At 42.8% G+C, this 27,211-nt stretch overlaps 1 protein-coding gene across 7 annotated transcripts in view; it reads left to right on the top strand.

Annotated features, from left to right (window-relative positions):
- Window positions 1-3,594: 3,594 nt before the first annotated feature.
- Window positions 3,595-27,211, top strand: part of PROM1 (prominin 1) — a 60,514-nt gene continuing 36,897 nt past the window's right edge. For 6 of the 7 annotated variants that reach the window (XM_084516837.1, XM_084516840.1, XM_084516839.1 and 3 more), the window contains exons 1-3: window positions 3,595-3,713; window positions 9,288-9,702; window positions 24,595-24,653. In XM_084516837.1, the coding sequence (XP_084372963.1) occupies window positions 9,480-9,702; window positions 24,595-24,653 (282 nt within the window). In that variant the 5' untranslated portion in view covers window positions 3,595-3,713; window positions 9,288-9,479. Of the gene's footprint in view, window positions 3,781-9,287; window positions 9,703-24,594; window positions 24,654-27,211 lie in introns of all 7 variants that reach the window. The other variant, XM_084516838.1, reaches the window with a different exon arrangement.

Genomic DNA, 27,211 nt, shown 5'->3' with positions numbered 1-27,211 from the left:
CAGCATCAGAGAATTGTGAGGGTTGGCAGAAGATGAAGGGCTAAGCCAGAAATGAAGGGAGCCATGGCATCGGGCAGCAGGAGGGAGGGCAGAGCTGGGCAGAAAGCATGGTGGGGAGGACAGGGAAGGACTTGGAGGTTATAACCCACGGAAAGCCAGGCAAGGTGGTGAGTGGGATAGGTAGACTGGTTTCATCTGGAGATGTTGGCAGAATTCACTCCCAGGCAGGCTCTTGGCAAAGGGCATAAATCACTTTTCTCCACAGTGCCAGTGCAGGGAAGGTGCACTGCTTCTCTCCCCACATCCACACACACATTTCCCTCTGAACAAGCACTCAGGGAACAGCCTTATATTGTGACTAAACACAATATTGTGACTAAACACAATATTGTGCCTTTTTTAACCTCAATCTTTTTCTTCTGGGGAGCAGAGAAGGTCGGGATTCTGATTTTAGCTCTCTTCAGGCACTACTCTACGTAGCACAACCCTAACTAATGAAAAAGGTTATTTATCTAATAGACCTTTAATCACGAGCTCTACTTAAAAATCAATTACATGATACAGCTTATAGTTAAGCTCTAAATCTGGTGTATCTTCCTGTTATCTGAGGATTTTCCTCTGAGATAACAGAGATGATTGATGTGCAGCCAGATTTTCAAATGCTCAGCACCAGCAAGTACAGGGCAGGTTTTCTTTCACACAGCTGTTCCTGTTTTGGATGTGTATAAGCAGGTTTTTAACGGCCTTAGCACCTACTGTGCTGTGGTTTGACAGACTTCCTCACCAACGTCAGCAATTAGGGCTTTGGCCGTCCTGGGAATTTGAGCACGGTTCTGAATGCTGAGATCATTTTAAAGTTTTGGCCATGAAGAATCATCCTAGAGGGCAGCCTGATGATTTTTAGTCCCATTGCACTGAGACACAAAGGACCACAGGAAAAAAAAATAAATTATGCAGTCCCTGGAAAACAAGTATTCTTGACGGTTTTTGAACCTGCTAACACTGTGTACAGTTTTTACATGTTCCACTTCTCTAATGTGACGGCGTTACAGCGTGCATGCAAATCTTATAAAAGCAAGTAGTTCGCAGTGCCCCCAGCCAAATGTCAAGCAGGTAAATGTGCAGCCAACCAAGTGGTTCCCACTGTGATTTGGATGGCAGGGAGCAAAGGCAAGGACCACACACTGGTGCAGTATTTCCCGCTTTACAGTTGTCCACCTCTCCCTGACACGCAGTTAGCACGGAAGGAACATCAAGGAAAGGTCAGCAGCTGCTCAGAGCACTTTCAGGCCAGATGTACACTTGGGTTTGCCAGCAACACAATGGGAGGCAGCTGAAGAGGTCACGCTTTGATGTACCATCGCACAGTGATGAGCTCAGGCATGTTAACCAGGTGCTATTCAGAAAACACATTTCCAGTACCTAATACGATATAAATTATCACTTCCAGAGACCTGAGACAAACTCATTGTCTCAGTCTGGATACCAATACTACAAAGAAACTCAGATTATAAAAGACCTAGAAAGCTTTAGGTCTCTTATATCAACAGCCCTAACCACAAAAAAGTGGGACAGCTAGTACAAACAGATAATGCTCATCAGGAAATTGGTGTTGGCTTAGTCTGCTGAAGAAATGCCTCCATCAACAGAGTTGGTCTTGATTTAGCTTAGTTTGAAATCTTCTGTGAAAGCCAGCATCTTTTTCCTGTAACTCTAGCTGCATGTCCTTGTCTATGCAAACTACAGCCATTTCTCACTTACAAATCCTGTGGTAGCTACCATTAACCTGGAGTGAACCTTTTACTCATATTAATTAGTAATCCAAAAGAAAACCTTAATATCTTTGCCTTTTACTACCATTAACCTGTGGTAAACCTAGTACTTGTATTAATTAGTAATCCAAAAATAAATCTTAGTGTCCTTGGCTCCAGAAGGTCTTGATATCCTCACCTTTCATTCCATGGTCTTCTCTTCCACATTGTCTTCAAGTCCTGCATACTCTTCCACTCTTGCTGATATTTACTGTCATAGCTATATGCCTTCTTTCTGCAATTTTAAATCAGTCAAGTGGCAACGAGTCTTGGCTTTTCTGTTCTAACACTGTACAAGAGCAAGGAATCAAATCCACCAGTTCATCAGATTAATAGTTTGGATGCACACGGCTCATTATTGGGAAGGAATATTCTCTTGTATTTAGAACAATTTTCATCTAGAGTTTAAAAAAGGAGCTGTACTTCTGGATTTGAAGACAAACTGGCTAATTTAACACACTTGTCCTTTTGTCAAGATGTTCCGTGTCTTTCCAAAACTACACCATTTCCACTCTTTGACACGCTGCTTGGGGTGTATATGAAGACTACAGGAAGACCTGAGCCAAGAGTCTGTTGCTGAGCTTTGTGCTGTTCTGTCCCGTTTGGGGTTGCACCGCTATGTATCCTCCTGCTGAACAAATCCAGGATTTGCCCTGGTCTGAACAGTTGTGTGTTCTGCACACAGCCAACGTGGCAACTTGTTCTCTGATGGGCAGTGCTGGCAAATGTCCCGAGTTGAGCTGTAGGTAAAAATCAACAATGTTGAATAGGACTCCTAGGGAAATTGTTCAAGAGTTGGCCAAACTTGCCTTAGCAAGACAGACTCCTGCCACAGCAGAAACCTCCTTTTCTTTCTACCTGCCAGTGCATAAAGCCAAATGGGAGAATAAGTGCCTTCTCCTTCAGCGTTTTAAGTTTCTCCAAGGAGCCCGTATGATCCTGGACCTCCAGTCCAGCTGCTTGCTTTGCCTCAATTCATGATGGAGAGCCTAGTAAGAGACGTGGGAATCGTTTTCATATCTTACATCCTGAAAGGGTTGTGAGGCATTGCAATAGGCTGCCCAGGGAAGTGGTTGAGTCACCATCCCTGGAGGTCCTTAAAAGACGTTTAGATGTAGAGCTTAGGGATATGGTTTAGTGAAGGACTTGTTAATGCTAGGTCAGAGGCTGGACTCGGTGATCTTGGAGGTCTCTTCCAACCTAGATGGCTCTGTGATTTGATATTGCAATGGGGAGGGCAGCACTGAAACATCCAGGCTGCAAATAAAATCACAGAGGACAAATGAGGAAAGTGTGTGTGTTACTGTAGGAAAAGAGCTTCTTGTTACTTGTAGAAGAGCTTCTTGTCTTACCAATAAATCGCTGGGCTGAGAAACGAAGTCACTTAGGAACATGGCCACGGTCCCAAAAGACACGATAACCTTGTCAGGAAATAAGGGCATCCCCGGGAGGGGTGAACCGAGACGCTCTTACAGCAGCTAACGAGGGAAGTAACCTTAAGGGATGGAATTGATAGGAAGCGCAAAACAGCCTGAACTCCAAAAAAAAAAAGGGGGGGGGGGGGGGGGAGGGGATCCTAAGAGACATCGCTGCAGAGCCCGGGCAGCAGCAACAGGTCTGGGGGCCGCCCAGACCCCCGGGGTGCCCTCGGCGGCGGCACGGCGAAGCCCCCTCCGCCTCCCCCCGGCTCTCCCCTGGGGGCCAAGCCCCTCACGCTCCTCCTCTTCCTCCTCTTCCTCCCCTCTCCTCCCGCAGCCCGCCGGGGTGGTCCCGCAGCCCCGGCGCGGGGCAGAGCCCGCCCCCGCCATCCATGGGCGGCACCGGCACCGCCGCCACCACCTCAGGAAGGCGGAGCCGCGCCGTGCCCCGGTCGCCTCCATCTCCCCGGCCCCGCTCCGCCCGGTGAGTGCCCGGCGAGCCTGAGGAGGGGGCTCCGGGCAGCGCTGTCCCCCCCCACCCCCAGGGGCAGGTGGGGCGAGGCAGGGGTCCCCCGGTGCGGGTCGCTGCCCTTCCCTGCTAGGGGACGGAGAGCGGCGGGCAGGGAGAGCCCCTTGCCCCGGGAGGGCGGTGGGGACCGTGGGGAGAGCTGCGCTCATGGAGGGGCTGCGGGGGGCTCCGCGGCGGGGAGGCTCGGCGGGGAAATGGTGGCTGCGAGCGGGCGGAGGGGCTCGCCCGTCCCCGCCGCCGGCTCTGGGGGTCGGCTTGGGGAAGGGGGGAGCGCTGCGGTGAGGGCCTGGGCCTGCCCTTTGGGTTACAGGGGCTGCGCCCCCTCCTCCCCGTACCCCGGCAGCGGGGGAGCCGCCGGGGCGGGCGGCGGGGCGCGAGGTGCCCGCGGTGCGGGGCGGTTGCGGCTCCCGGGGCTGAGCGGCGGGGCGGGGAGGAGGGCACTGCGGTGAGAAGCCGTGGGGAGGGCCGGAGGGAAACTTGGGCTCGAGCATAAGCTGGGGCTGCGGTGCGAGCGTGGTGCTGCTAGGGCGCGAGGTGAGCCCTCGGTGGTCTTTATAGGGCGCGAGGTGAGCCCTCGGTGGTCTTTATAGGGCGCGAAGTGAGCCCTCGATGGTCTTTATAGGGCGCGAGGTGAGCCCTCGATGGTCTTTATAGGGCGCGTACTGAGCCCTCGGTGGTCTTTATAGGGCACAGACTGAGCCCTCGGTGGTCCCAGGGGGGCAGACTGAGCCCTCGATGGTCTTTATAGGGCGCGAGGTGAGCCCTTGATGGTCTTTATAGGGCGAGAGGTGAGCCCTCGGTGGTCTTTATAGGGCGCGTACTGAGCCCTCGGTGGTCTTTATAGGGCACAGACTGAGCCCTCGGTGGTCTCTATAGGGCACAGACTGCGCCCTCGTTCACTTCAGCTCTGCCGAAGAGCTGCCTCTCTGGGATGGCTGCGTGGTGTTTCAGCATCTCCTACGAGATGCCGGGGAGCGCTCGCACATGGGAACGCTTGAGGAATGCTAGTGCAAATGCACCACTGGAAACCACGCTGTGTGTTTTTGATGGTGTTCGGTCCATGCAAACAAAGCACGTGTAGGCGGTCAGCTAAAAATCAGAGCTGCAGATCTTCTGGGGGAGATAACTCGCTTGGGATTTTATTTTTATGCGTCTCTTTCTGTTGTCTGTAAAGTGCTGTGACTTGTGAAAGCGGTGGGGTTTGGTTTTTAATTAATTAATTAATTTTGATGTGTATTTATTTCAGACTATGAAGTAGGTAGCTGCTCAAAGCCAACCTGGGTCCCGAATGTCCTTTTCTTTCTGACCTGAACACTTTTTTGTTTTGAGCATCCTGCAATCATGTTGGATGCCTCCTGAGGTGTAGATTTTGTTTGGTTTTTATTGGTGCTGCCGGACTCTGTTCTGCAGCCTCTGGTGTTTACTAAGCTTGTTTGCTTCTTACTCCTCCTATGGCAACAGGTTGTAATCCTTGGAAGGCTTTGGAGAGATTTTGTAACAGAAAACTGCACCATTTTACCTTGACAGCAGCCAGCTTGGCTTGCTGTGTTATGCCTTGTTTGTGTGTTGTTGTTTTTTTTCTTAAATACACACCTTGGAGTCAAAGGCCAGCTGTAGCTACCTGCTGTGTGACTGCCTTACTTCAGGTCTTCTGGTGGCTGCTTTCACAGGAACCCTGAAGGGGATTATGGACATGGCTTTCCAAATGACTAATGAAATGTAAGAAATACAGCCTTGGGGTGGGCTTCCTGCAGACAACTCCTGCTTCCACTGTCCCAGCCCGGGTCAGTGCCAGGAGGCTCCCACGTTGAGTTTCAGCAATTGAGCCTCTGCTTGATTGAGTTTCACTTCGCAGGGTTAATCGTAGTTCGCATCACTGCACTGCAGCGTCGTATGTGCATGGGTTGCAATGTTAAATAGGAGGAGGCCAGTACCGTTGAAACAAAGAGCTGGACATCATGCTGCTTCTCAGTTCAGTTCCTTGGAGTTGATGGATCGCTGAGGCACATAGTGAACTTCTGCATCTCTTGGTTCGTCTCCTCTTCACATCTTAAACTTGCACTGGCATTGCGGAAGCTTTATTGGTTTTGCAAAATACTGCTTTTTTTTTTTTTTTTTTTTTTAATACCAAGCAAGATATATTGGAGATGTGATAATACTGCAGCGTACTTGGTAAAGCAGTGATGGTGTCGTCCACAGGTAGTGCTTTAAAAAAGCAGGAATTAAGTTTAGTGACTTGTGCATGGAGAATGCTTAAGTGACAGCTGCAGAATAAAAAGCAACAGCTCCAGTCTTCTAAAGATGGATGCTTGCAAACCATGCAGAAAATAAATGAAAGTTTTCATTGCTATGTATCCTAAGTAGTTAGCAGGTATATATGTGTATATATTCTATAGTCAAAACTAATGAAATGAACATGAAATGAACGCCTTGTTCATTTCACACACCTTGACAGTTCAGTAATGGAAACACTTGAAAGGTTGACACAGCTTCTTGTCACTCGCTGTTTACTTGAACTTGGGGAGCTGGGCAGGCGTTACTACAGCTCAGTCTGCAGTGATGTCTCGCTGTTCTGGAGGAAATGAGATGGCCACATGCTGCAAGGAAGATTACCATAAGCTGCTATCCACTTCTCTTCATACATTTCTGGCTTGTGTGTATGTCATGCTTGCAGTTCTCACAAATGCGAACTTCATGAACTGATTTTCATTTTCTATGCTGTTTGTCTAGCATATTTAACTACTAAGATGCTCCCGGCTAAGCTATGTGTTTGTTTCAGATCTCAAGATGAGGATACCTGCTGGGAGGTTTTTATACCTGACTTATTTTTAGGTAGGTTGAATACCTGAATGCTCACAGGTATTCTGAGTTATAGGTTTAATAGTGTTTCTGCAACTTTCTGTTCATTATTAATGTAATCTTTACGTAGTTTAGAGAAGACTTGGTGTCAGCCTAGAGGAATTGTTCAATAAGACTGTCTGTACCAAGTGTATTGTGATTTATTTGCCAATAAAGGGAGAAAGCCTGGTAAGAATTCTGCAGATTCTTCCTTACAAGACACCTTCTTGATTTCTGAAGAATCTTGAACTTTATGAAAGCTTAACTGAAAATTATGTAGAATTGGAGATTTCTGTGGTGTGCTTGTGATAGGAAGGTGGCTGTCTGTCTCCGTTCAGCAGGATATTGTTTGTCTCTGCAGTGTAGGTAGTGTCCTTGCAAGTTTAGTGGTGTCCTTGTCTTAAAACTGCCAGGATTCTGTATCAGCTAATGTCTGACTTTACACTTCTGCCAGGCATGGTGATGATATTCCTGAATGGGAAGGGCATTTTGACAGTGCTTTGTTTGACAACTATTTGTACAGTTAGGTCCGATTTAAATTGTTATTAAAAATATAATAATCATATTTTAAGTTAAAGGAAGTTGTATATACTTTTTCTTCTACCACTATTTCTCTGGTATAACAGAAGACACTACAGAAAATGTGCAGTCTTCTAGCTTTGCCTTAAGACATCAGTTATGTTAGGTCAACTTCCCTTCCAATTTTACCTTTTGTATACACACCTAACAAACGTTTCCGTGTGGTGTCTTCTGTACAGTTTTGTATCGTTTTCCTTGACTTTTGCGGTCAAGGCTCAGTTACTTTGTGTGAGCTTCAGGCTTGCTGGGATATTGGAGTGGTTCTTTAGGAATTTCCAGAACGCTCAACTTGGCTCAGAAGGCATCCAAATTCTTAGGAAAAACAAGTTGAGCTTTATCTTATTAAGCTTGTACAACTGCCACTGATCTGTCATTAAGAGGAAAATCTTTTGCACTTAGTTCTGGTCGTTTCTGCTGAAAAATGTATTCTAGGCTGAAAAAGTCTAATAACAAGAAAAGATTAAAGGAAGAAAAATAATATGTTGGAGCTGGTTATTTCTTTCATTATTGTTTAACTTAACATTCTCTTTCTGATAAGAAATCCTCATGGTTTAATGACTAAGTTTTTACATTTCTGTGTTCATATACATATGGTTGCTAACATTGGCTTTTTCAATAAGGTTTGGTAACTCTGATATTCATAGGATTATTAGTGTTTTTCTTGGTTTTCACTAGCCATAGGGGGAAAAAATAGCTGTGAGGTTTTGTTTTTAGCTAGACTGGGCTTCAGGGAAACGAAACTGTCTCTCATTCTTCGATCCGGCCTTGCATTCCTGAGGCCCTTATCTTTGCTGATGCTGCTCTATCTTGTGCACGCAGGACAGAGCAGAGAACGAATCCTCCACATTGTTCGTTCTAGCAAGTCGTTACAGTTTTTGGAAAGGCAGCTTTTGTTGTTACAGAGACTGTAAGGTGTGGGAGGGACCAAATCTCACCTTGCTACCAACTTGTGGAAGTGTTTCTGTCTTCAGACCCTTTGACCTGAGAGCACCTCACAAGTGAGGATGTTGGCATGAGTTTGGGCTGGCTGAGGCCAGAGGTGTTTGCATTGCTTTGCCATCTTTTCTGCAAGTGAGTGATCTGAACAACATTTCCATCGGGCAGCGCTGCTGGAACTGGCAGCAGAGGCTTGTTGAGCAGAGGCAGCTTGTGCTGGGGGCTCCCCGGTTTGAAGTAGGGATCTTGTCAGGGGCAGTGTGTCCCCAGGCGTCCCCACTGGTGGCGTTCTGGTCCAGATGTTTTGTTGGAAACCTGAGGGGTTCCTGTTTACTTTTCTTAAGAAGCACTTGATGAAACTGCTGTGATTTTGCCGATTCAACAACATTCTTAAAGATGCGTAAGCAGCCAAAGTCACCTTAGTGCACTCAGCTTTAGCAAGCAATTAATAACAACTGTTGACTGCTCGAGCTCCTAAGGAGAACCTTTCAGTGTTTGGAGTTAAGAGAAAGTAATGGCTGACACACACAGTTATCTTCTGGGAGGGTGATGGATTTTATTGTATTTTTAAATTATTTTTTTTACCCGTTTTCAGTGATGAAAAGTTATGGTTAAAAGAATGGGGGCTTAAACTGAGATACAGTCTCTGGCTTTAGTTGTGAAACAGGTGTCACAGAGATGCCCTCTTCTAGGTCGTGCATGGGGAGGAAAATGGGAGTCCTACAAACTGGAAAGTTACAGATTGAAGAACCCAAAGGATATGGCCAATAATTGCCATCAACTGGAGTAACAGCAGGTGGTGGTTAATCACACATTGCAGTTACTGTCGCATGGCATACTGTGTTTAGTCAGAGCTACAATTCGTATGTTTGTACCTTTAATTGTGTTTGTTTCTCTTGGAGCTGTCCCAGCGCTCTGCTTTGTTTTTGAAAACTCATTGACCTGGAACTATGCATAATTGTACTTATCCCTCTTTCAAGTACAGTGTGTGCAGTAGACCATTTGATTCACAGACTTCAGTCCTTTTTTTTTTTTTTTTTTCCTCTTTTCTGTCCTACCAAGCTTGGTTTTACACCCGATGATATGTTCAACTTATGCAGAAAATTGCAGGTATCTTGCACTTTCTTATTTGTGTGTTCACACCTTAACAAGCTGTTTTGTGTTTTTTTTTTCCAGAGATGGTGCGCTGAGTCATTTCCATGAGAGGCTTCTATACCACTCCAGGACAAGAAGACATTAAAGAATAAAAGGTGTGAGGACACCAGCATTTTACTGCCTAGAAAGCTAACCCCCGAGTGAATGTACTGAAGATTTCTAGGTTTGGTGGGACAAATACCTCTACCTCAAATTTTATGAATACTGCTAGCCATGGCTGTGGAACTCTGTCTGCTGCTGCTGCTGTTGTTTTGTGGAAGTACTGTTTCAGAGGTGCAGCCTATATACAAACCGCCTCCCGGGACTTTGGATTTTGGATTTGTACCTGCCAAGACGTATGATACAGGTGCATACCACGAACCCGGGCCAATAGGAATTTTGTTTAAAATAGTCCACGCTTTCCTGTATTTAGTGCAGCCCAATCCTTTTCCTCAAGGTAAGTTGATAAACTTGGTAATTTTATGTTCAGATTTGTTACCGATACCAAGACCATAATTTGGAAGCATGTGATAGCAAGGGCTTGATTAGTAGCATATGATGTGACCTGGGAATGTGTACAGTTCCTTATAAAACAACACGTTTTTCTGCTGTGCATAGTTGGAGGCTATTAATGAAAATGAAATGTTAATGAAATTTCACAGTACTTTTCTCTCATATCTCAAAGCTGTCATGTATGTATTTGAGCCTATTTTTCCTGACTGTTTTTTTACTTATTTATGCTCAGAAGCATGGGGTGGGAGTAAAGCATAACTTGTTTTCTGTTTAATATGAAATTCTTAAAAGGCAGGTCTCTGGGATTTTCATATTGTGGCAAGCTTTATTTATTTATTTATTTATTTATTTAGCACAGTATTATTGATGTAGCCTAGGAAGGATCATAGAAACTTAGCAACTTGAAATAAACTTCATTTGTTTCCATATTTGCATCAACAGTCAACTTTCATATAAGGGCAGTTCCTTTACACAGGCATGCAATTTCTTGTTCCTTTGTGAGCCAAAGTGAAAACTGGAACTGCATTTATGTTCCCAGCCCCCGTTCCTTTCTTACTAAATTGTCTCTTCTGAAGGGAATGTTGGGATATCAGAAGAGTGTGTGCTTATCGAGGTTGCATTGCTTGAAACGTGCTTTTGGGATCTGTGTGTTTGTGGATTTTATAGTTGCAGTAATGTAAATTTTCAGCATGCTTTTTGTTTCATTTAGCTGTTAAAAGAAAATGCTAATGTGTTTGTATAATACTGGCTTTTAAAATTATACTGAGGTGAAATTTTAATAACCTAAGAATGGCTTTGGCTTGTTACTGATTCCTTTTGGTGTTTTAGCTGTAACTGTGTATAAAAGAAGCTTAAATTACTTTCTAGTGTATACAATTATGTTAAGATTTTAAATTACTAAAGGATTTAAAAGCAACTTCTTTGGTTAAAGACCTGTATGATGCTCGTCAACTATTATTTGCTGGTATTTTTGCCATTTCTTCGATAGCTATGGAAGAAGTCAAATGAACTTGAATGAATTGCTTGTGTTTAGACAAACTCCTGGAGTCCCAGACGTTAACCCAAAAAGTGAAAGCCTGGTCTGCTCCCTGCAAAACTTGCCTTCTGGGCAGGTCTTACACAAGGTGCAGCGAGGCCAGTTGCATGTGGCTGATGGGGTGTCACCTTCTGGAGGAGCTGTTTCCAGGTGCCTCTGCTTTTGTGGCCTCTTTCCTTCCATTCAATATGCAGACGAACTGTTTGCCTCCCCGTGAGACCCCATACGCTAGGGTTGGTGTCTGCATTCAGCTCTCTGAAAAAGGCCTCTGTGGGGTCTGAAGGCCTGCTTGAATATTTTGCTGTCTTTTGATTATGGAAACTTGAAGTCAGTGAGATATTTATGGTGTCTTTATAGTAATGGGAATTTGATCTATAGTCTTGTGTGTCAGATTTAATATTATGTGGCGTAAATATATAAATAATTGAGTATGCGGTTTGCTATCAAGATTACAGTCACATGGGACTGCTTGTGATAAGTTCTGCATCACGTAAGTAGGTGTTTGTGAAATCCAGCATTAAAGAGAAGGGAGGCATCCGAAAGTAAATCACTTCTGCTTTCCTTGTAAGTTTTGAGCATCTCGCACATCTCATTCCTGCTGGTGTCCTGGCAGACTCTCTTAACCACAGCAGTTATTTTTAGAAGTTTGGCTTTCAGTGTTTTCCTTAGGTGAAGTCCTTTTCCCATGCCCCTGCACACCTCGCTGCAAAATGCAGATTTGGCGGATCATGTCAGTTTGAGTCATACCATTTAATTGGTTAATCCCTTTAATCTCTTTTGCCATATGCTGTTCTATTTTCACGTTCATGTATTAATGGTGTAGTCACATACTTGAAATGTTGGATTTTTTCAACTGCCAACTTGAAATAGAGTTAGTTCTGATTCAGAGATGAAAATAAACATAATCACAAGTGTGCACAGAAAGCCTTTTCAATGCTTCTAATTCCAAATGTTGTCATCCCACTTGGTCTGGTGCTTCAGAAGAGTTAGTTCCAGGTTGATGCCCCAGAATATTGCATGTGACTGTAAGATAGAGGAGGAACGTGATTCATAGGCAGGACTCTGCATCGCTCACTTCTAACTTTGATCTTAGTAGTCTTATATATTTTCCCTAGTACTTGGAAGTACTTAATGTTTGGTTTTCCAATCTACTCTTAGTACACTTAGCTAGGAGGAAAAAGAAAAAAGTGACAGGTTTGTCTAACTGCATGTAGATATTCCTGCCTTTGCAAGTCATTTTTGTGCTTGCAGTAGCACTCTGATGTTACAGTATAACATCTACAGTCCTTCAGTACCAAGTAAGCCTTTAGGAAATAAAACTAGCATGAGCTTTATAGCTTGTGGTTAAAGCAAAACATGAAGTACATGAGAGTCTCTGGGAAAAATTGTTCTTAAGTTGTTCATTTGCCTGCTATTAAGTCTTAAAAATTATTTAAATGTTCTTATTAGTTACTTTAAATAGAGCAATCACTTTCAAATTTTAAAACAAAATAGTTGATTTTTTTTGTATTTGTTAATTAAATCTGAGTAATTATTTGATAAACAGCTTCTAATTAAGCATGTTGCTCATGCCATGAGGTTTGCAGACATACAGCTTAATCTAAGTTCAGATTTAATGGGTAAGTTATTAATAGGATTAAACGTAGGGCCTGAGTAAAGCACACTAACAGAGCCTGGGCGAGGAACTGGAGCTCTTTTGGTTTGTTTCAGATGCTGGATCTTTAAGAACAGCGCTGTGCTCCTTGGGTATGGCAGGAAACGAGTTTAAAAAATGAACAAGGATATCTGCCTGCAATGCTTCAGTGCCTGTGAATGGATTCTGCTTTCAACTCCATCAGTCAAATACTTTGGCTCTCGCTGGATGATGTGCTGGTGTAAATGGGAGTCACTTACTCTGCAGCATAAGCTGTTAAGAAGGGAGGCAGCCTCCTCTATGAGTTGCTGATACACTGGAGTGGAAGGGACTGTTTGAACTGGATTGCTACGTGATGCTCATACAGGAGGTCTCTTCAGCCTCACTGTGCCTTGCTTTCTCTGTTTCTGTTGTTGAAGACAGTGCAGGATAGAGCATCGTTATTCTTTACTGTTAACAGCATCGCTCACAGTACATAGATAATAGGAAAACTGCAGGTTGCTTGCATCACCCAGCTAGGAGGACATCTACACAAACAAGCCTCTGTCCTACTTAGAATCTGTTGCACAGCGAAGCATTAAGTTATTAGCAGAGTTAAGTTGACTGATGGTTGTGACGTGGTGCGTGTCACCTGTTGGGCTGGAGACCTTCAGGTGGGAACTTAGCGTGGAAAGGGCATGGGTCTGGCTGCTCTGAATATCTTAGCATGGCTTTGTCTTTGTTCCCCTGGAAACTGGTTGTTAGTTGCCGTTAAGACGATTTTAATCCGAGATTCCACTTGCCAGCAGGACGTGCACAACAAATCTTCACTTTCACAGCTTGTGTCCTGTAACTAAAGCGTGAAGAGTTCACAAAAGAAACAAGCTGGGAATAAAGTTCCTTCTCTTTTTGGATGAAATTAGGCAAAAACTTAAAGGCATGTTTACCTTGTTGTATTGTATCTGAGCGTATTGCTGGACTCTTGTGCCACTTGCTTTAAATTACAACTGCTTTGTTCCAGCTTCTGCTTTTTAGTCTGGATTGCTCTGTTCCTGCTGAAGTGGGAGGAAAGCTTTCATGTAAACCTGAGTGCATCTACTTCCTGGGCAAAGCATACCATTAAGTGTGCTGTTTATCTGTGGGGAAGAAGAACAGCAAGCTGTGTTGAGACCTGGACTACATCCCTCAATTCTTTCTGTCTGCAGAGTCTCACCTGTTGAGCAGTTTGAGGATCTGACTGAAGAGCAGCGCTGGTCTGTTTTAGTGCGAGTCCTGGCTCTGACCCCTGTTGTTCTTCCCTTTTCCTCGCCTGGTCAGTCTTTTAAAGCAGCTGCAAATCAAGTTTAGCAAGTTAGTCTTGTGTTCCTTATCTCTGAAACTGGTATCCCACACGAGTGTATTCAGCAAGTGTAATATATTTGACGTTAAAAAAAAACACACACAATTTTATGTGAAAATAAACTGTGTCTAGCTAGTGTAGCTGTAATAGAAAAATCATAAGTAAAACCCTCTTGGAGGTAGGTTGGATGAACACTGAGGATATTGTGGGGAATTTAATACATCAGATGTGTTAGAGTTGAGGTTCTAAAGCAAACCATCAAAAGGCTTTATCACCCCCCACAGATAAAACTCAAAATTTTTATTTTTCGTATAAAATAAACTTTTTTTTTTTTTTTGCAAAGAAGTTTACTTCTTGCTTGTCCAGTTCCACTTTGCTTTTGTGTCCTGTTACTAATAAGTCTTCCACGGTTCCTGTATGAAAAAAAACATCTGTGCAAAGGAGAAAGGATAAACCATCTGTGGTTTTCCGATTAGTATCTGAACAGAACAGGTTTAGGAAGCCTTTCCTTTTTTGGCAGTTTCATTTTAATAGTAGACTAAATACGATACTTGACACTAACACCCTTGCCTCATCTGCACAAGCATCTCAGCACTGCCTGCATGAGATGCACGCGTGTCTGGGTGTTGCAGCACTGGAGCTAAACACAGCCGTGCATGGCTAGTGATGTCCTTTTGGTTTGAGGTCCGAGACTCTGGAGGTGCTGGCCATGTCCAAGAACTGCATTCAAGCTCTGGCTTACGTGCAGATGCTGCAGCTCATCAGCATAGTACGGTGCTCAGGTTTCCAAAACAATTACAACCTTTTGTAAAAATGTAAAACCTTTTTCCAGTTGTGCAAAGTTGTTCTCAGTATTATTTCAGACGCAGAACCATGCTGATGTGATGTACTGCTTTTCTGAGCTACTGTTTGACAGCTACCCCCCGTGCTCCTGGGTTGGTTTTCTTAACACTTGCCTCCTGGAGCTGGACTGGGAGCACAGATGCAATTGCTGGTGCAGGAGGCAAGCAGGAAGGAGAGCAAGCCTTAGAGTAAGGTAGCTGTTAAATTGGCTAAGCTGGGTTGTGAAATGACAGCTTCAGTGAGATGTAGTCACTGCCTTCACCACGTCCTGGTACTGTTCTTCTTAGTGCTGTGGCTAGAAGTGTGACACAAATTTAAGGTGGTAGCCAAAGCGTGTTTATCAAAAATGCAGGTTTTGGTGGTAGGGGCTGTATACAGCAAGTAGCAGTGGTAGTGGTTTGGGTAGAACTGGAATAAGTGGGGGGATTTACAGAGCGCCTTTATTTAGTCTTGTGGGGTATACGTTGAAAGAGATGCCTTGTGTCTAAGGTTAGAAATACTGTGGAATACTGAACAGCAGGAAGATACAAGATAAATTAGCATCTTCTTTTCTCTGCCCACTCACATACGCTTAAGGAAAGAGCGTTTAAAAGATCATTGCTCGTTTCATGCTGGGAAGTCAAGAGATGCTCCACTTGATGATACACATATGTAAACAAGGAATAATACTGAAATACTTTCTGAGAAGGAAAAAAAAAAAAAGCATATTTAAAGTATGCTTTTTATGTTAGGAGCATAGTTCTTTTTTTCCACAAACTACTCCAAAACTGTAGACTACCTAACAGATTGCTTGTGTAAAGGATGTTTTGTGGATGGGGAGGAGACAGGTTCTGGGGAGGCTTAAACAGATCATCTGCTGGGAGCCACCATAGAAAAATGTGGTTGCAGACACTAACAGTTCTTTTAGACACAGGTAGTAGGTAGACAATATGCAAGTCAGTTTTAACCACTGTAGCACCTATGATTAATGCAAGATTTTCAGATTTACGAACACGTGGAATCCTTTCTCCACAGTATCCTGAGTGCTTTCCCTGATCTGATTTAATGCTACGTGCCAGCTGTGCCTGGGACAAATCCATGCTTCTACAGTAATTGAAAAATGACAATTCAGCTTCACAATTTAGAATCATGCAATGGTTTGGGTTGGAAGGGACCTTAAAGATCATCCAATCCCGATGTTCCTGCCATGGGCAGGGATACTTCCCACTAGACCAGGTTGCTCAAAGCCCCATCTAGCCCGGCCTTATAACTTCAATAATATTAAGACAGAAGTGAGAAATTAATGAAAATGAACCCTGAGCGGAGCTTGAGGGAGTTGCGTTATTTTCCATGGGGAGGCTGCTCAGAAATGGCCGATGAAGCAGCGATCCCTGCAGCAGTGCAAGGGCTGAGGGCTGAGTGCAGCCCAATCCAGCGGCTGTGGCTGCAAGGAGGGAAGGAGTGCAAGGTACAGGATGGTATCATCATAGGCACTCACTTTGCCATTTGCTTATCATTCTAGGTAAAAATGAAGTGGTGTGTTTTCTTATTTGTTTGCTTGTTTTTGGAAAAAGGTACCATCTCCTAAAAATGCATGTATTGAGACAGGCAGTACTACTGTGTGCAGTGTGTACGAGCAGGTAGCACTATTTCTGTTGAACGTAGTGTGGAGTCTATGCACCAGCAATTACAGTAAAACACTGAATTAAACTCTTTAAATTCTCTGTGCATTCATTTTTCTTTGCATCTCTAAAAGGTTGGCCAACCATGTAGTATTTCATGGCAAAGAGGTAAGGTAAGCATGTTGAGCATCAGCCCAAGTTTTCCCTTTCAGAGGCCAGTGTGCAGTTGCAGTCTGAGAACGCACCACATGAAGAGAGGAGTAGTTTGTGTCCCTCCCTCTGGTAACAAACTTGTAGTCAGGAAATCTGAAACACTGAAGTATGAAACCTTGTTTGAGACTTCCAGAGCATACCTGCCAACATCTCATATGGTGAGAATCCAGATGGAATAGGTTTTGGGTCAGCCGATTCTCTGGTAACGTGTATCATGTGTGAACCTCCTTGAAAGTTTTCCTTGATTGCAGACATCAGGTGGGTTTTCAGGCCATTCAGCCAAGACTCCATGTTTTTCCTGGCCCCACAGTGGCACTTACTCTGTTGCCCATCCTGCCCCTCCATTTTATTTGTATAAGCTTTTCTATCAACAAAGTGTTGAACCTCATTCTCTCTTCTAACTTGCAGTTTGTGAAATGTATAGGGAGAGAGGAGGTCATAGAATCATAAAGGTTGGAAAAGACCTCCAAGAACATCTGGTCCAACCATCCCTCTACTGAACTTACTGGAGTAATGTTCTCAAAAGCCTGTGAGGAGTCTTAATTCCTTCGTCATCTTTATAAAGCAATTTGAATTAATGTGAGATACTGTATGGATGCTGCCTGCTGTTGGAAGAGCAGGCATTTGACTTTGCTTTCCTTTGTTATGGGCCTTCATAATTACACAACATTAGCCTAGCCCTTTCATTTTTTTTCTTCTCTGACAATTTGCTTAGATTGTCTTTTCCAGGGCAACAAACTCTTCTTATCAGTCACCAAAAAAAAAAAACAACCACAAACAACAATATCCAAATCCTGCTTTGCTTTTTTTTTTTTTTAATATGCAGATATATTTCTTCTCATCTAAAAAGAGTTAATTTTAATTGCTTTGGGTGTTTAACGCAGCTGAAGAATGCTCAGGTACAAAAGATGAAAGCTGACACCTGTATTTGTACAAAGCTGAAGCCTTTCTTCAAAGTAGCAACTTTTGATTTTTTTTTGAGTGAAGGGGTGATCTCTTATAGTGTTTTGAACCATTGTGTGTGCCACCATTATCAAACATGTGGAAGACTCTGGTCCTTGCAGAAATGGAAAAACAAAGAGAGGAAATGCTGAGAAATCACAGTAAAGCTGCAGAAAGCCACTTACTGAGGTAAGTAAAAGCTGGTACCAGCAGGGTGCCAGCGTGTCACTCCCAATTATCTGCACTCATATTTCCAACAATTCAGGTTACGCAATACAGAGACAGGATTTTCTGTGCTTCCATCAGTTTGTGGGAACTTCTGAGAGAAGTGAAGAGCAGGAAAACCACAATTGTTCTATAATGAAGGTATTTACTATTTTGATAAAAATTACAAGTCCAATATGTTACACAACTCTTGAACTATCAAGAAATTGCTCTGCAGTATGCTCAAACAGACAAGCATATACAGTGTACCAAGTTAAATCTTTTCCTGTAATCTGTTGTAAATCCTTGCCAGATGGTGGCCTAGAGAGAACTTTAGGTAGCTACTACAAACAAAATTAATGGCAAAAAATAGCTGCAGTGGCACAAACAATGCTCTACAGAAGTTTCATTGTGTTCAGAAAATGAGACGATGCACTTTCTGTGCAGATACTTCTTCAAAGCTTTATACTTGACTTTCTGTCTGCATGATATATGCAAATTTATTGCAAACTCCTAAGCAGAGATTTTTCTAAAGGCTTCTCTCTTTTTGTTCTTTTTCCAAAACTTCAGCAAGAACAGAACTTTCTTTGTAGCAAAGAACTGCTAAAAAGTCCCTGCAAAGGTTATTTTCAAAGGAGAAATTTTTCATTTTAGAGATGTAGTATAACAGTCAATACTGTGGCTGTGGCTTTTTATATATATATATATATATATATAAACTTTAAATTTATTTTCTGGCCAGGCTCTTTAACATTGTCTGCATATGTTCGTGAAAAGCACCGAAAAAAAAAAGGGGGCGGTGGTGGTGGTAAATTCAGCCTGGGGTAGCTGTAAGGTCTGAGAACGTTTTTGTGGAAGACAAAATTACTTGGTTGGTCTTCCTGAGTAATAACAACCTTGAGGAAGCTAAATTTATAGAACTCCTGTCCTTTCATCCATGCTTTGAGGAAATTAGGGAACTTTTTCTGTGAATGAATGAAATTCATACTGTCACTTATCTAATCCACCACTGTGTAATTTCTTCCATATAACAATTGTTTTCTGTCAGTAGGGTGTAAAGAGAGTCCCGGATATTTCACATCCTTGTTGTTGCAGGATGCGTGCTTGGCAGCTGTTGGCTGCCCTGCAGTTCCACATCTCCAGCAATTGCACTGCACCTGGTCCTACCTGCGCTCTGATTAAAACTCACCCATATTAGACCACTCCTACGGTTTTGATGCTGCTCACAGCTGTTCATCCGTCTCTTCAGCCGTTTCATATTGCAGCCTGACCCCTCTCACATCACCCCTCACTGTATAAGCTAAGCCTCATTTCTAGGCATTCTGTTCTTTCAGCCATGATTACTTACTACATGCACTTACTACATATTTGCTTTCTGTCTCATTTTGTGCATTGCTGGATTTTGATACAGATTCAGAGTAGTCCAGGATAAGCTGGGAATGTAGCATCTTTCTCTTGCTTTTGATCACCATGCAATTAAAGTGAGGGAATGAGAATGGGAGATAATGGTGTTGGTGAGAGGAAGCAGCATACTGAAGGCAGAAGAGGGTGAAAAGTCAAACTTGCATTGCAGATGAAATGAGAAATTAAAATAATTAGGCAATTTAGTATGTATTTCTTGGGGAAAGATCTCCTCACCTCCGCAACTTCCTATCTCATATAAAGAGTGAGTTTTCTTGCCCTGCAGAAAGAGGAAAGGTGTCATGGGGTGAGGAATATGGCAGGACACTGTGCATCAATATGCATGTTGGGTTCTCCTGCTGTCACCATTTCTGAACTCCCACCTAGCCCTGCAGTGGAGCCAGAGCCGCGTGATCGTTGTAGGACTGAAATTGTAGCATCACAGAATATCCTGAGTTGGAAAGGATCCACAAGGATCATCGAGTCCAAGTCCTGGCTCTGCACAGGGCCACACAAAAATCAGACCATGTCTCTGAGAGCGTCTGACTTGTCTGAGTGCTCAGGTCAAAGCAAGTATGTTAAAATGTCAGTAAGCTTGCGATAAAACTTGCTATAAAACACCCAAGAGATTTTTATCTCATATAACATTCCAGACATTATCAAGCTTTTCTGGTTTTCTTGGACTTGCAAGGGTTGTTTTTTATTCTGTGTCATAATTAGAGAGGGGGAAAAAAAAAAGCTTGAAGCTATTTTAATTCATTAATTTCAGACTAATTATTGCTATTTTTTCATGACAGTAAATGGGATCAAACTGACCCATATTCAGAAACACGCTGAACTGTGCAGTGAATCCATAGTCCACTGACTCTTATCTGTTAGAGATGAAGGGGAGTGGGATGAAATATTGTGATATGAGTTAGAATGAGGTGGCATGAAAGCAGTTATTAACTTATCATGTGTATTATCTATATAATTCTCCCCTATTGTTCTGAAGATCTCCATTCAGCGTGAGTTGAATGCTTCAGTCATGGTACTTACTGGTTTGCTTGAAGTCTTTTTCAGAATAGAAGCCTAATATGTTATATTATGCTTAAAAGGATAAATTAATTTCTGGCATAATTTGATTAATGCAGGAGTTGCACTATAACCGAACTGGCTCAATGGAATTGTTTGAGTGAAGATCAAGCACAGTGTTCCCAAAGATTTTACTCCAGCTGTTTTCTTGTCACCTAGATTTGAAAAGCTTTCTTGGCAGAAGCCTTTATAACTAATTTATGTTGGTACTTAATAGCCAGAGAGCTTATTTTTAAATCTGTGTTATTTTTGCTTTTGTTTTCTGTCAAGTAGTTCTAAGAAGCAGCCCTAGTGGTAACCTCATTTTCTTGTCTGAGAAATACAGTATTGGGCCTATGTGCACGATCCTCATGCAGCGCAGGAGGTGGGGACTGTTTCTTCATGACAAATTACATTGGTAAATGAATAGTTCATCTGGCTAGTTAGATTTAACCAGGGCAGATAGCATTTCGCATGTGAGATGAGAGCAGGAAGGAGACAGTGCAACGCAGTAATGTAATTAGCCGTGTAAATGAGCCTCACAAGGTAAATCTCTTTAACCCCAGTGATGAAATGTGTTCTGTGCTAAAGCTTCAGATTACTGGTCCTGTGAAACAATGTGTGCAGCTGGTCAAGCCAAAATTTCAGAAGTAATCCAGTTAATTTGAAAATAGAGGACACTGCTCTTTCTCACACCCGCTTAGCGCTTTTATGTCTGAAACAGAAATCACACTCAAGGTGTCAGATCAGCTGTGAGGTACTCTGCTGATGACACAGAATAGCATCATGTGGAGTAACCTTAGTTCCGTTTTAAATAAAAACATATTTGAATGCTAGAGATGAGACTAGCTAGGCTAGAAAAAAGGCACTTCATAAAAGCAAACGTAAATTGTGTAGCTGAGTGAATTAAACGTATGCTGAGGTGTTTCTGCACTGTGCTACAGTGAGCTACATAGCCATATGTGAAAACTTGGTGCTTCTGGTTCACGCTTTACACGGGGGCACAGGGTGATCCCCCACTTAACCTTTAAGCACTGCTGTAGTAAATGTGCATGCAACTTGAGAGGGAAATTCTTGATCCTGAAAAACCCTGAGGCATGTTTGTGCCTACAGATGTGGAGGTGGGTAACTGAAGGTAATTTTACATTTGGTTTTAGCCAGTAGTATTTTTTTTATGGGAATACTTATATGACTTCCACATTTCATTTGAAATGAATTAACTGGGAATACGTCTAACAGTTGATACCGAGGGCTATTGAAATAGTAAATTCATTGTAAAGAATGGTCAACCGTTGTGTGCTGCCTGGTGAGAAAAACACCCTGAAGCTTCAAATTACTTCTGGAAAAAAAAATCTTTACCAAGTAATATAAGTAGTAAATCTTTATTCAGCAGGGAAAACTCACATTCTGAAATTGAGTTAAAAAACAGGCTGTGTAATAGTAGTCATCGTGGTGTGTATGACATGAAACCCGTTATTTCTCTCACTATTTAATACCTAATGAAATCCATGTGGGAACTTCGTGTACCTGTTTTCAGGCATTCTTGTTTACTATAAACCTAAAGGTGCTTTAGTTTCTGATTAAAAGGTTTTAGAGCCTCCAAATTTTATAAACACACGAAGTGCCATTTCCTGCACCAGTTTGTCATAGTGTATTCCAGTTCTGTCATTTTTTTTGACTGTCAGGATATAAAATATGGAAAGGGTATAAATAACAGCTGTGAATCAGGAATACGTTGAGCAAATTAAGTGTATCAAAGGTAATGAGAGGGGTTTGGGATATATATTTATGTATTTATTTTATATGTTGGGTACTGTCCTTGAAGATGATCAAGCCCTGACTAAGTATAGCCCTGAGCAACCTGTGGTAGGTGCCCCAGCTCTGAGCTGGGGTTTGGGCTGGGTGATCTCCATCCTCAACTGCTCTGTGGTTCTGTTCAGTAGTTTTATGTATACGTACACGCACATACAGATGTCCATAAATGTATGTATCTGCGTAAAACTTTATGTAAAACATCTTATTTTCATTTATGACAGGGAACAAACACATTCAAGTAGAAGAACTGATTAAAAACTCACTTTTTATTCAACAGGACAGGCTACTGCTTCTTAAATTGTAGCTTGTACTGATTCACAGTAGGAAATGTATCAAAGGAAGCCTTTGTCAATAATAAAAACCATCTTCCTTACATGCCTCCTGGCAGTGCTGTCACCCCTCTGTTAAATAATTTATGATAAAAAGTTGGCATTATTGTAGGATAATTTTAGAACAGCTTGGATGAGAAGGGACCTCTGGAGGTTTCTGGGTCCAACACTTTCCCACTGCAAGGGCGGCTCCAAGGCAGAAGCAGGCTGGCAGTCGGGGCTGTGGAGCAGAGGCCAGGAGGGTGATGCTGCAGCATCCCTGGGCAATCAGCCCCCATCTTTGTCCTGCAGGCAGTCTGTAGCAGTTCGTGTGGCTAAGGGGTGCAGAAGCTGGGCCTTTCTCTTGCTTCCCATCGCACTGTGACTTGAGTTGGGAGAAACTTCTCTTTAGTGGCTGTTCTGCATTGGGGTGTTTCATGGTGTTAAATGGTTGAATATGTATATAAACAAAAGGGTTATTTTAGCCCTTTTCTTCTGCTTGCTAAATCTAGCTGCAGAGAAAATTCATTGTATTACATATTTCATGCACCAAACCTTTCTTAAATTTACTTGCTTGGAAGGTATATAGATTTAAACAAATATAGATTTAAACTAAGAAGAAATGTTGCCTTTGCTGCAGAAGAAAAAACTTGCCTAACACAACCAGTGTGAGTTATCTTTTGGGGATTTGTGCAGTGCTGCCTCATTTGGCTGTGTATACCTCCTGAAACTCCCCGAGAAACCCGCGTGCTGTCAGGGATGCTGTGAGCATCTCTGCCCAGGGAGGCCTCTGCCAGCCCCAAGGTGAGGGAGATCTCAGAGCAGCAGCTGTGGATCGGGTGTGTGCTGCCCACAGAGCAGTATGTGCCCTTTTCTCCAGCAGTCTCCCGACTCTCAAGGTGTTTAGTAGCTGTGCTTGAACATTTTATGAGGATTATAACTCCTCTCTTCTTCCTGGGCTGCTGTTTTATGTTTTGGTTTTACTTCTATTATTGTGGGATTCAGCCTAATCTTCTAGTTTATGTCTAGTCTTTCCAAAATGAGGTTGTCTTTGGTATAGAGGGTCCTTGATCTACTGCTAGTGCTCCTTCTTTCAGATATACCTCCCATCTGTGGATGATTTGCGACTTGGTGCTCCTCTGATACATTTTCAGGCTTTTATTTTAAATTTTTAATTTGCAGTCTTGGTGGCAACAGCTTCCTTGCAGGGAATGTTTTCCTTGGTACATTGAAAACAGCAGGCGTTGCTCTGCTGCTGTGTTTTCTTTTCCCTTTGAAAGGGTTTTCTGGGAGGAACTTCTCAGGATCTCTTGAACTCGCAGACCATCGAGTACTTGTTCTCTCTGCAGGGTGCTGGGGAGCAAGGGCTGTGGAAACTGTTCTCCTGGGGGTTGTTTTTGTGAGACGTGCAGAACTGGAGTAGTGAACAGCATCTGAATGTTTCATGAGTGCTACAGCAAATTCTGAGGGGCCTTGGATTTGTTTTTTAGAGGTGAATGGTTCTTTTTGAATCTATAGGTCCTTTACTGACCCACAGAATAAGAGGCTGTATGAAGGCTTTTCTCAAGCAGGTTCAGCTCCATGTGGGGCGACTAGTGATAGGACCATAAAGCCCAGCTCTTTATGAACATGGCGGCAGAGAACTCCTTCCTAATGTGCTTCGTCTTCATCAGAGGAACCAGAAGTTCAGTCCATCATTTCTCCCACACATCTGAGTGCAGCTGTTTGTGTGTGGCCTAGTGTGGACCTACATTTCTAACGTTGAGTGGAGCTGTTGATGTTAAATTCCTACCTCATTTCCTTGAGTGGCTGCTGTATCCTGTCTATGTTGTGAATAAGTTAGATATGAGTGTTTGAGATGCAGTTGTGCTTGGAGTACCCTGGTGTGCGTTGGGCTTTCTGATTTCTTTTGGCTGCATTGTGTACTCTCATGCAAGGTCTGTTGGTCCAGGGACCCCCCAAAATATGAAAGAATAGAAATTGGGATAAAGTGGGCAAGATAAGGAGCTTCTTCGTTGTGCTGTTCTGTGAAGAAGCATTATCATGCTTGTTTTGCATATAATGTATGTAATTCTGTGTTTCTATGTATCTATATATATGTGTATGCCGTAAACATGAAGCAAAGCTGAAGCCCAGAATTTTGTCCAAGTAATTGATAAGTTTGTGCTTAACTTTTAATAATGTTGCTAAGGTACAAAGGGTGACCTCAGAAAAATCTTCACTGCATTTCAGTGGGATTTAATTGATAGATAACCTGGTTTTCTTCCTGTGATCTCCTAAAATGCACAGATGATTAAAAATGTTGGTACCAGACAAGTTTATGGAAACATTTATGTGCTTGCTTATCCTGTTGATGTCTATTCTTAATTGCATCTTGTCTGCCTGAGAGTAGAAGTCATGCCATCCTCCTTCCCCCTTTTTTGTAATTTATGTTTTTTAAAACTCTGGAATATTCTTGCTTATTTTCAGATCTCATCAGAAAAGTAGCACAGCAGAAGTTTGGGAATACACAGGGCGATTATCAAAAGGTAAACTGTCTATGTGTATCTACATAAAATAATGATGAATTCAGTTTTATTTCTAAAATATTAAGTAGTATTTTAAAGCTAGAACAACAGGATGCAAGAGTGAAATTTGAGAATAACAAGACTGACTGTTTCTTATATAATGTGGGAGCAAAACTTTTCAAAATGTCACAAAGGAAATTTCATAAGTCAGTGTAAAAATACTACACATAATTAGGGCTCCCTTATAAGTTCCAGCTGTAATGTGATTGTGCTGCTTATTGTGCAAAGATTGAAACCCCTTTGTATTGAAGAATGTGTTTTTTATTTAAAAATGCTTAAGAGAAAGCTATTACTGCTCAGTTTTCATGTTAGTTTCAGCTATTGTCCTCAGAAAGATTCCACATTCTACTGATAAATTATATTATAGTTTATGTGGTATGGTAATCACATCAAGTATATTCTCCATTCTCTCTTTAGGTTTGTGGTTTTCTTGTAACAGCTGAAATCCTTAGGATATCTGGTAGCAAGAGGAGGTAGAACGTAACTTGGATTTGATTTTAGGCTGGTCTCAAGGACAGCAACCCATCTTTGAAGCAGCATCACTGGTTGAGTTCCTGCAGTAGGAATCTTAACTGGGACCACGCAATGAACAAGTCACTTTGTGTGACCCATTTACTTACAGGATCGTGTGCCTGTCAGGTAGATGAGTGTAGAACTTGGCACAAAGGCACTAAGCTATTGCCTTGAATCAGGTGAGCTGAATGATCTTGGGATTTGAATCATAGAATCATTAAGGTTGGAAAAGACCTTCAAGATCATCTGCTCCAACCATCACCCTACTACCAGTATCACCCACTAAACCATGTCCCTAAGCACCAGGTCCAACCTTTCCTTAAACACCCCCAGAGATGGTGATGCCACCACCTCCCTGGGCAACCTGTCCCAATGCCTGACTGCTCTTTCTGAGAAGAAATGTCTCCTCATTTCCAACCAGAACCTCCCCTGGCACAATTTGAGGTCATTCCCTCTGGTCCTGTAACTAGTTATATTTGGGAAGAGGGTGACCCCCAGCTCCCCACACCTTCCTTTCAGGTAGTTGGAGAGAGCAATAAGGTCTCCCCTGAGCCTCCTCTTCTCCAGACTAAACAACTCCAGTTCCCTCAGCCGCTCCTCATAGGACTTGCGTTCAAGGCCCTTCACCAACTTCGTAGCCCTTCTCTAGACATGGTCCAGGGCCTCAATGTTCTTCTTGTATTGAGGGACACAAAACTGAACGCAGAAGAAAAACTTGAAGTGGGAAGACCTTGTGCTTCCACGTCTTTATGACAGCGAGCCTATTACTCCAGTGGTTTGATATACTCTGCATGACATCTGAGTGTATGGGTGTTGTTCTTGTAGTACATCAAGCAACTCTAGCCAATTCCACGGGCTTGTTTGGTGGGGCTTTGTGTAGTGGTGCAACACAGATGGTGCTTGCATTCCTTGCGAGGAGCATAAGGTGGACTTGGTTGGCAGAGTCTTTGGACAAAACATTAGACCATGGGTGGTTATACATGAGCGTCAGTGTAGTGTTAAGTAAATGCTATGTAAGTTGTGAGAAATTTGAGCCTAATAACAGCTGGAGTTCTCTGGTGAAAGCAGTTGGTAAAATGGTGTGATTATAGGGTGACAAACACAATATCAGATGTGCTTATGAACTAAACAGATTTAGGCCATTAAATGTAGGTCCTAATTCTGACCTGAAACTTTGAAACAAATTTGAGAAGTTAAATCAGGGTAAATAGAGAGTCCCTCAGGAGACAGAAGCATCAGAGAGAGGTAGCTGTGAAGAGGTACGCATGGCTGTGGATATGTACCTCTGGATGAGCTTCCAATAGGGATAGGGAAACGTGAACGTCACTGAAGGGTGTAAGTAATAGCAAATACTGCCTCTGGTTTTTGTTGCTCAAATTCAGGAAGAATGAACTCAGACTAGGATGGGCTCATCCTTATTAGGATGATCTGGGAAACACATAGGTCTTCAGAGGAGACTGGAAGAGTTTGCTTAGCTTAGGAAACGCACTGATAAGAGATATCTTTACTCCTTATAAATATATATGAAGAGAAAACTGCTATTTGGGCAAAAGATCGTGTTATCACAGAAGCAGAGGCACAGAAACAGGCCATGTATAAATGCATGTTAGAAGAAGACTTGCCAGTGCACCAAGCAGTAGCAAGAACAGAAGAACAGCTTCTGCTATTTATCCATTTATCCTGTTAAATTTCTGCTGTCATTCCTCCTGATCTTTTTTTTTTTTTTTTTTTTTTTTTTTTTTTTTATGTCAAGCTATTTGTAGAATGTGTTAGTGACCCAGGAGGCCCTTCCCAGTTCTGTGCCGTGTGTCCCCGTGTTCCCAGCTGGATTCTTACCGCGGATGCCTTACCATCCCCTGGCAGGGACACGGATCTGCCAGGATAACCTAGCAGCTGAGCACAGCTGCTGTGTGCTCACACAGAGCCAGCACGCTGCTGCTGCGATGGCTTCAGTTCTGCTGGGAGGTGTTCTTGCTTAAAAGGTTCAAAATCCTACTCAGTACCAT

This window comes from Aythya ferina (genome assembly GCF_964211825.1).
Source record: "Aythya ferina genome assembly, chromosome: 4".
NCBI classification, from domain to species: Eukaryota; Metazoa; Chordata; class Aves; order Anseriformes; family Anatidae; genus Aythya; species Aythya ferina.
Note: the sequence above shows the minus strand (reverse complement) of the source record. Positions and strands in the feature narration are given on the sequence as shown.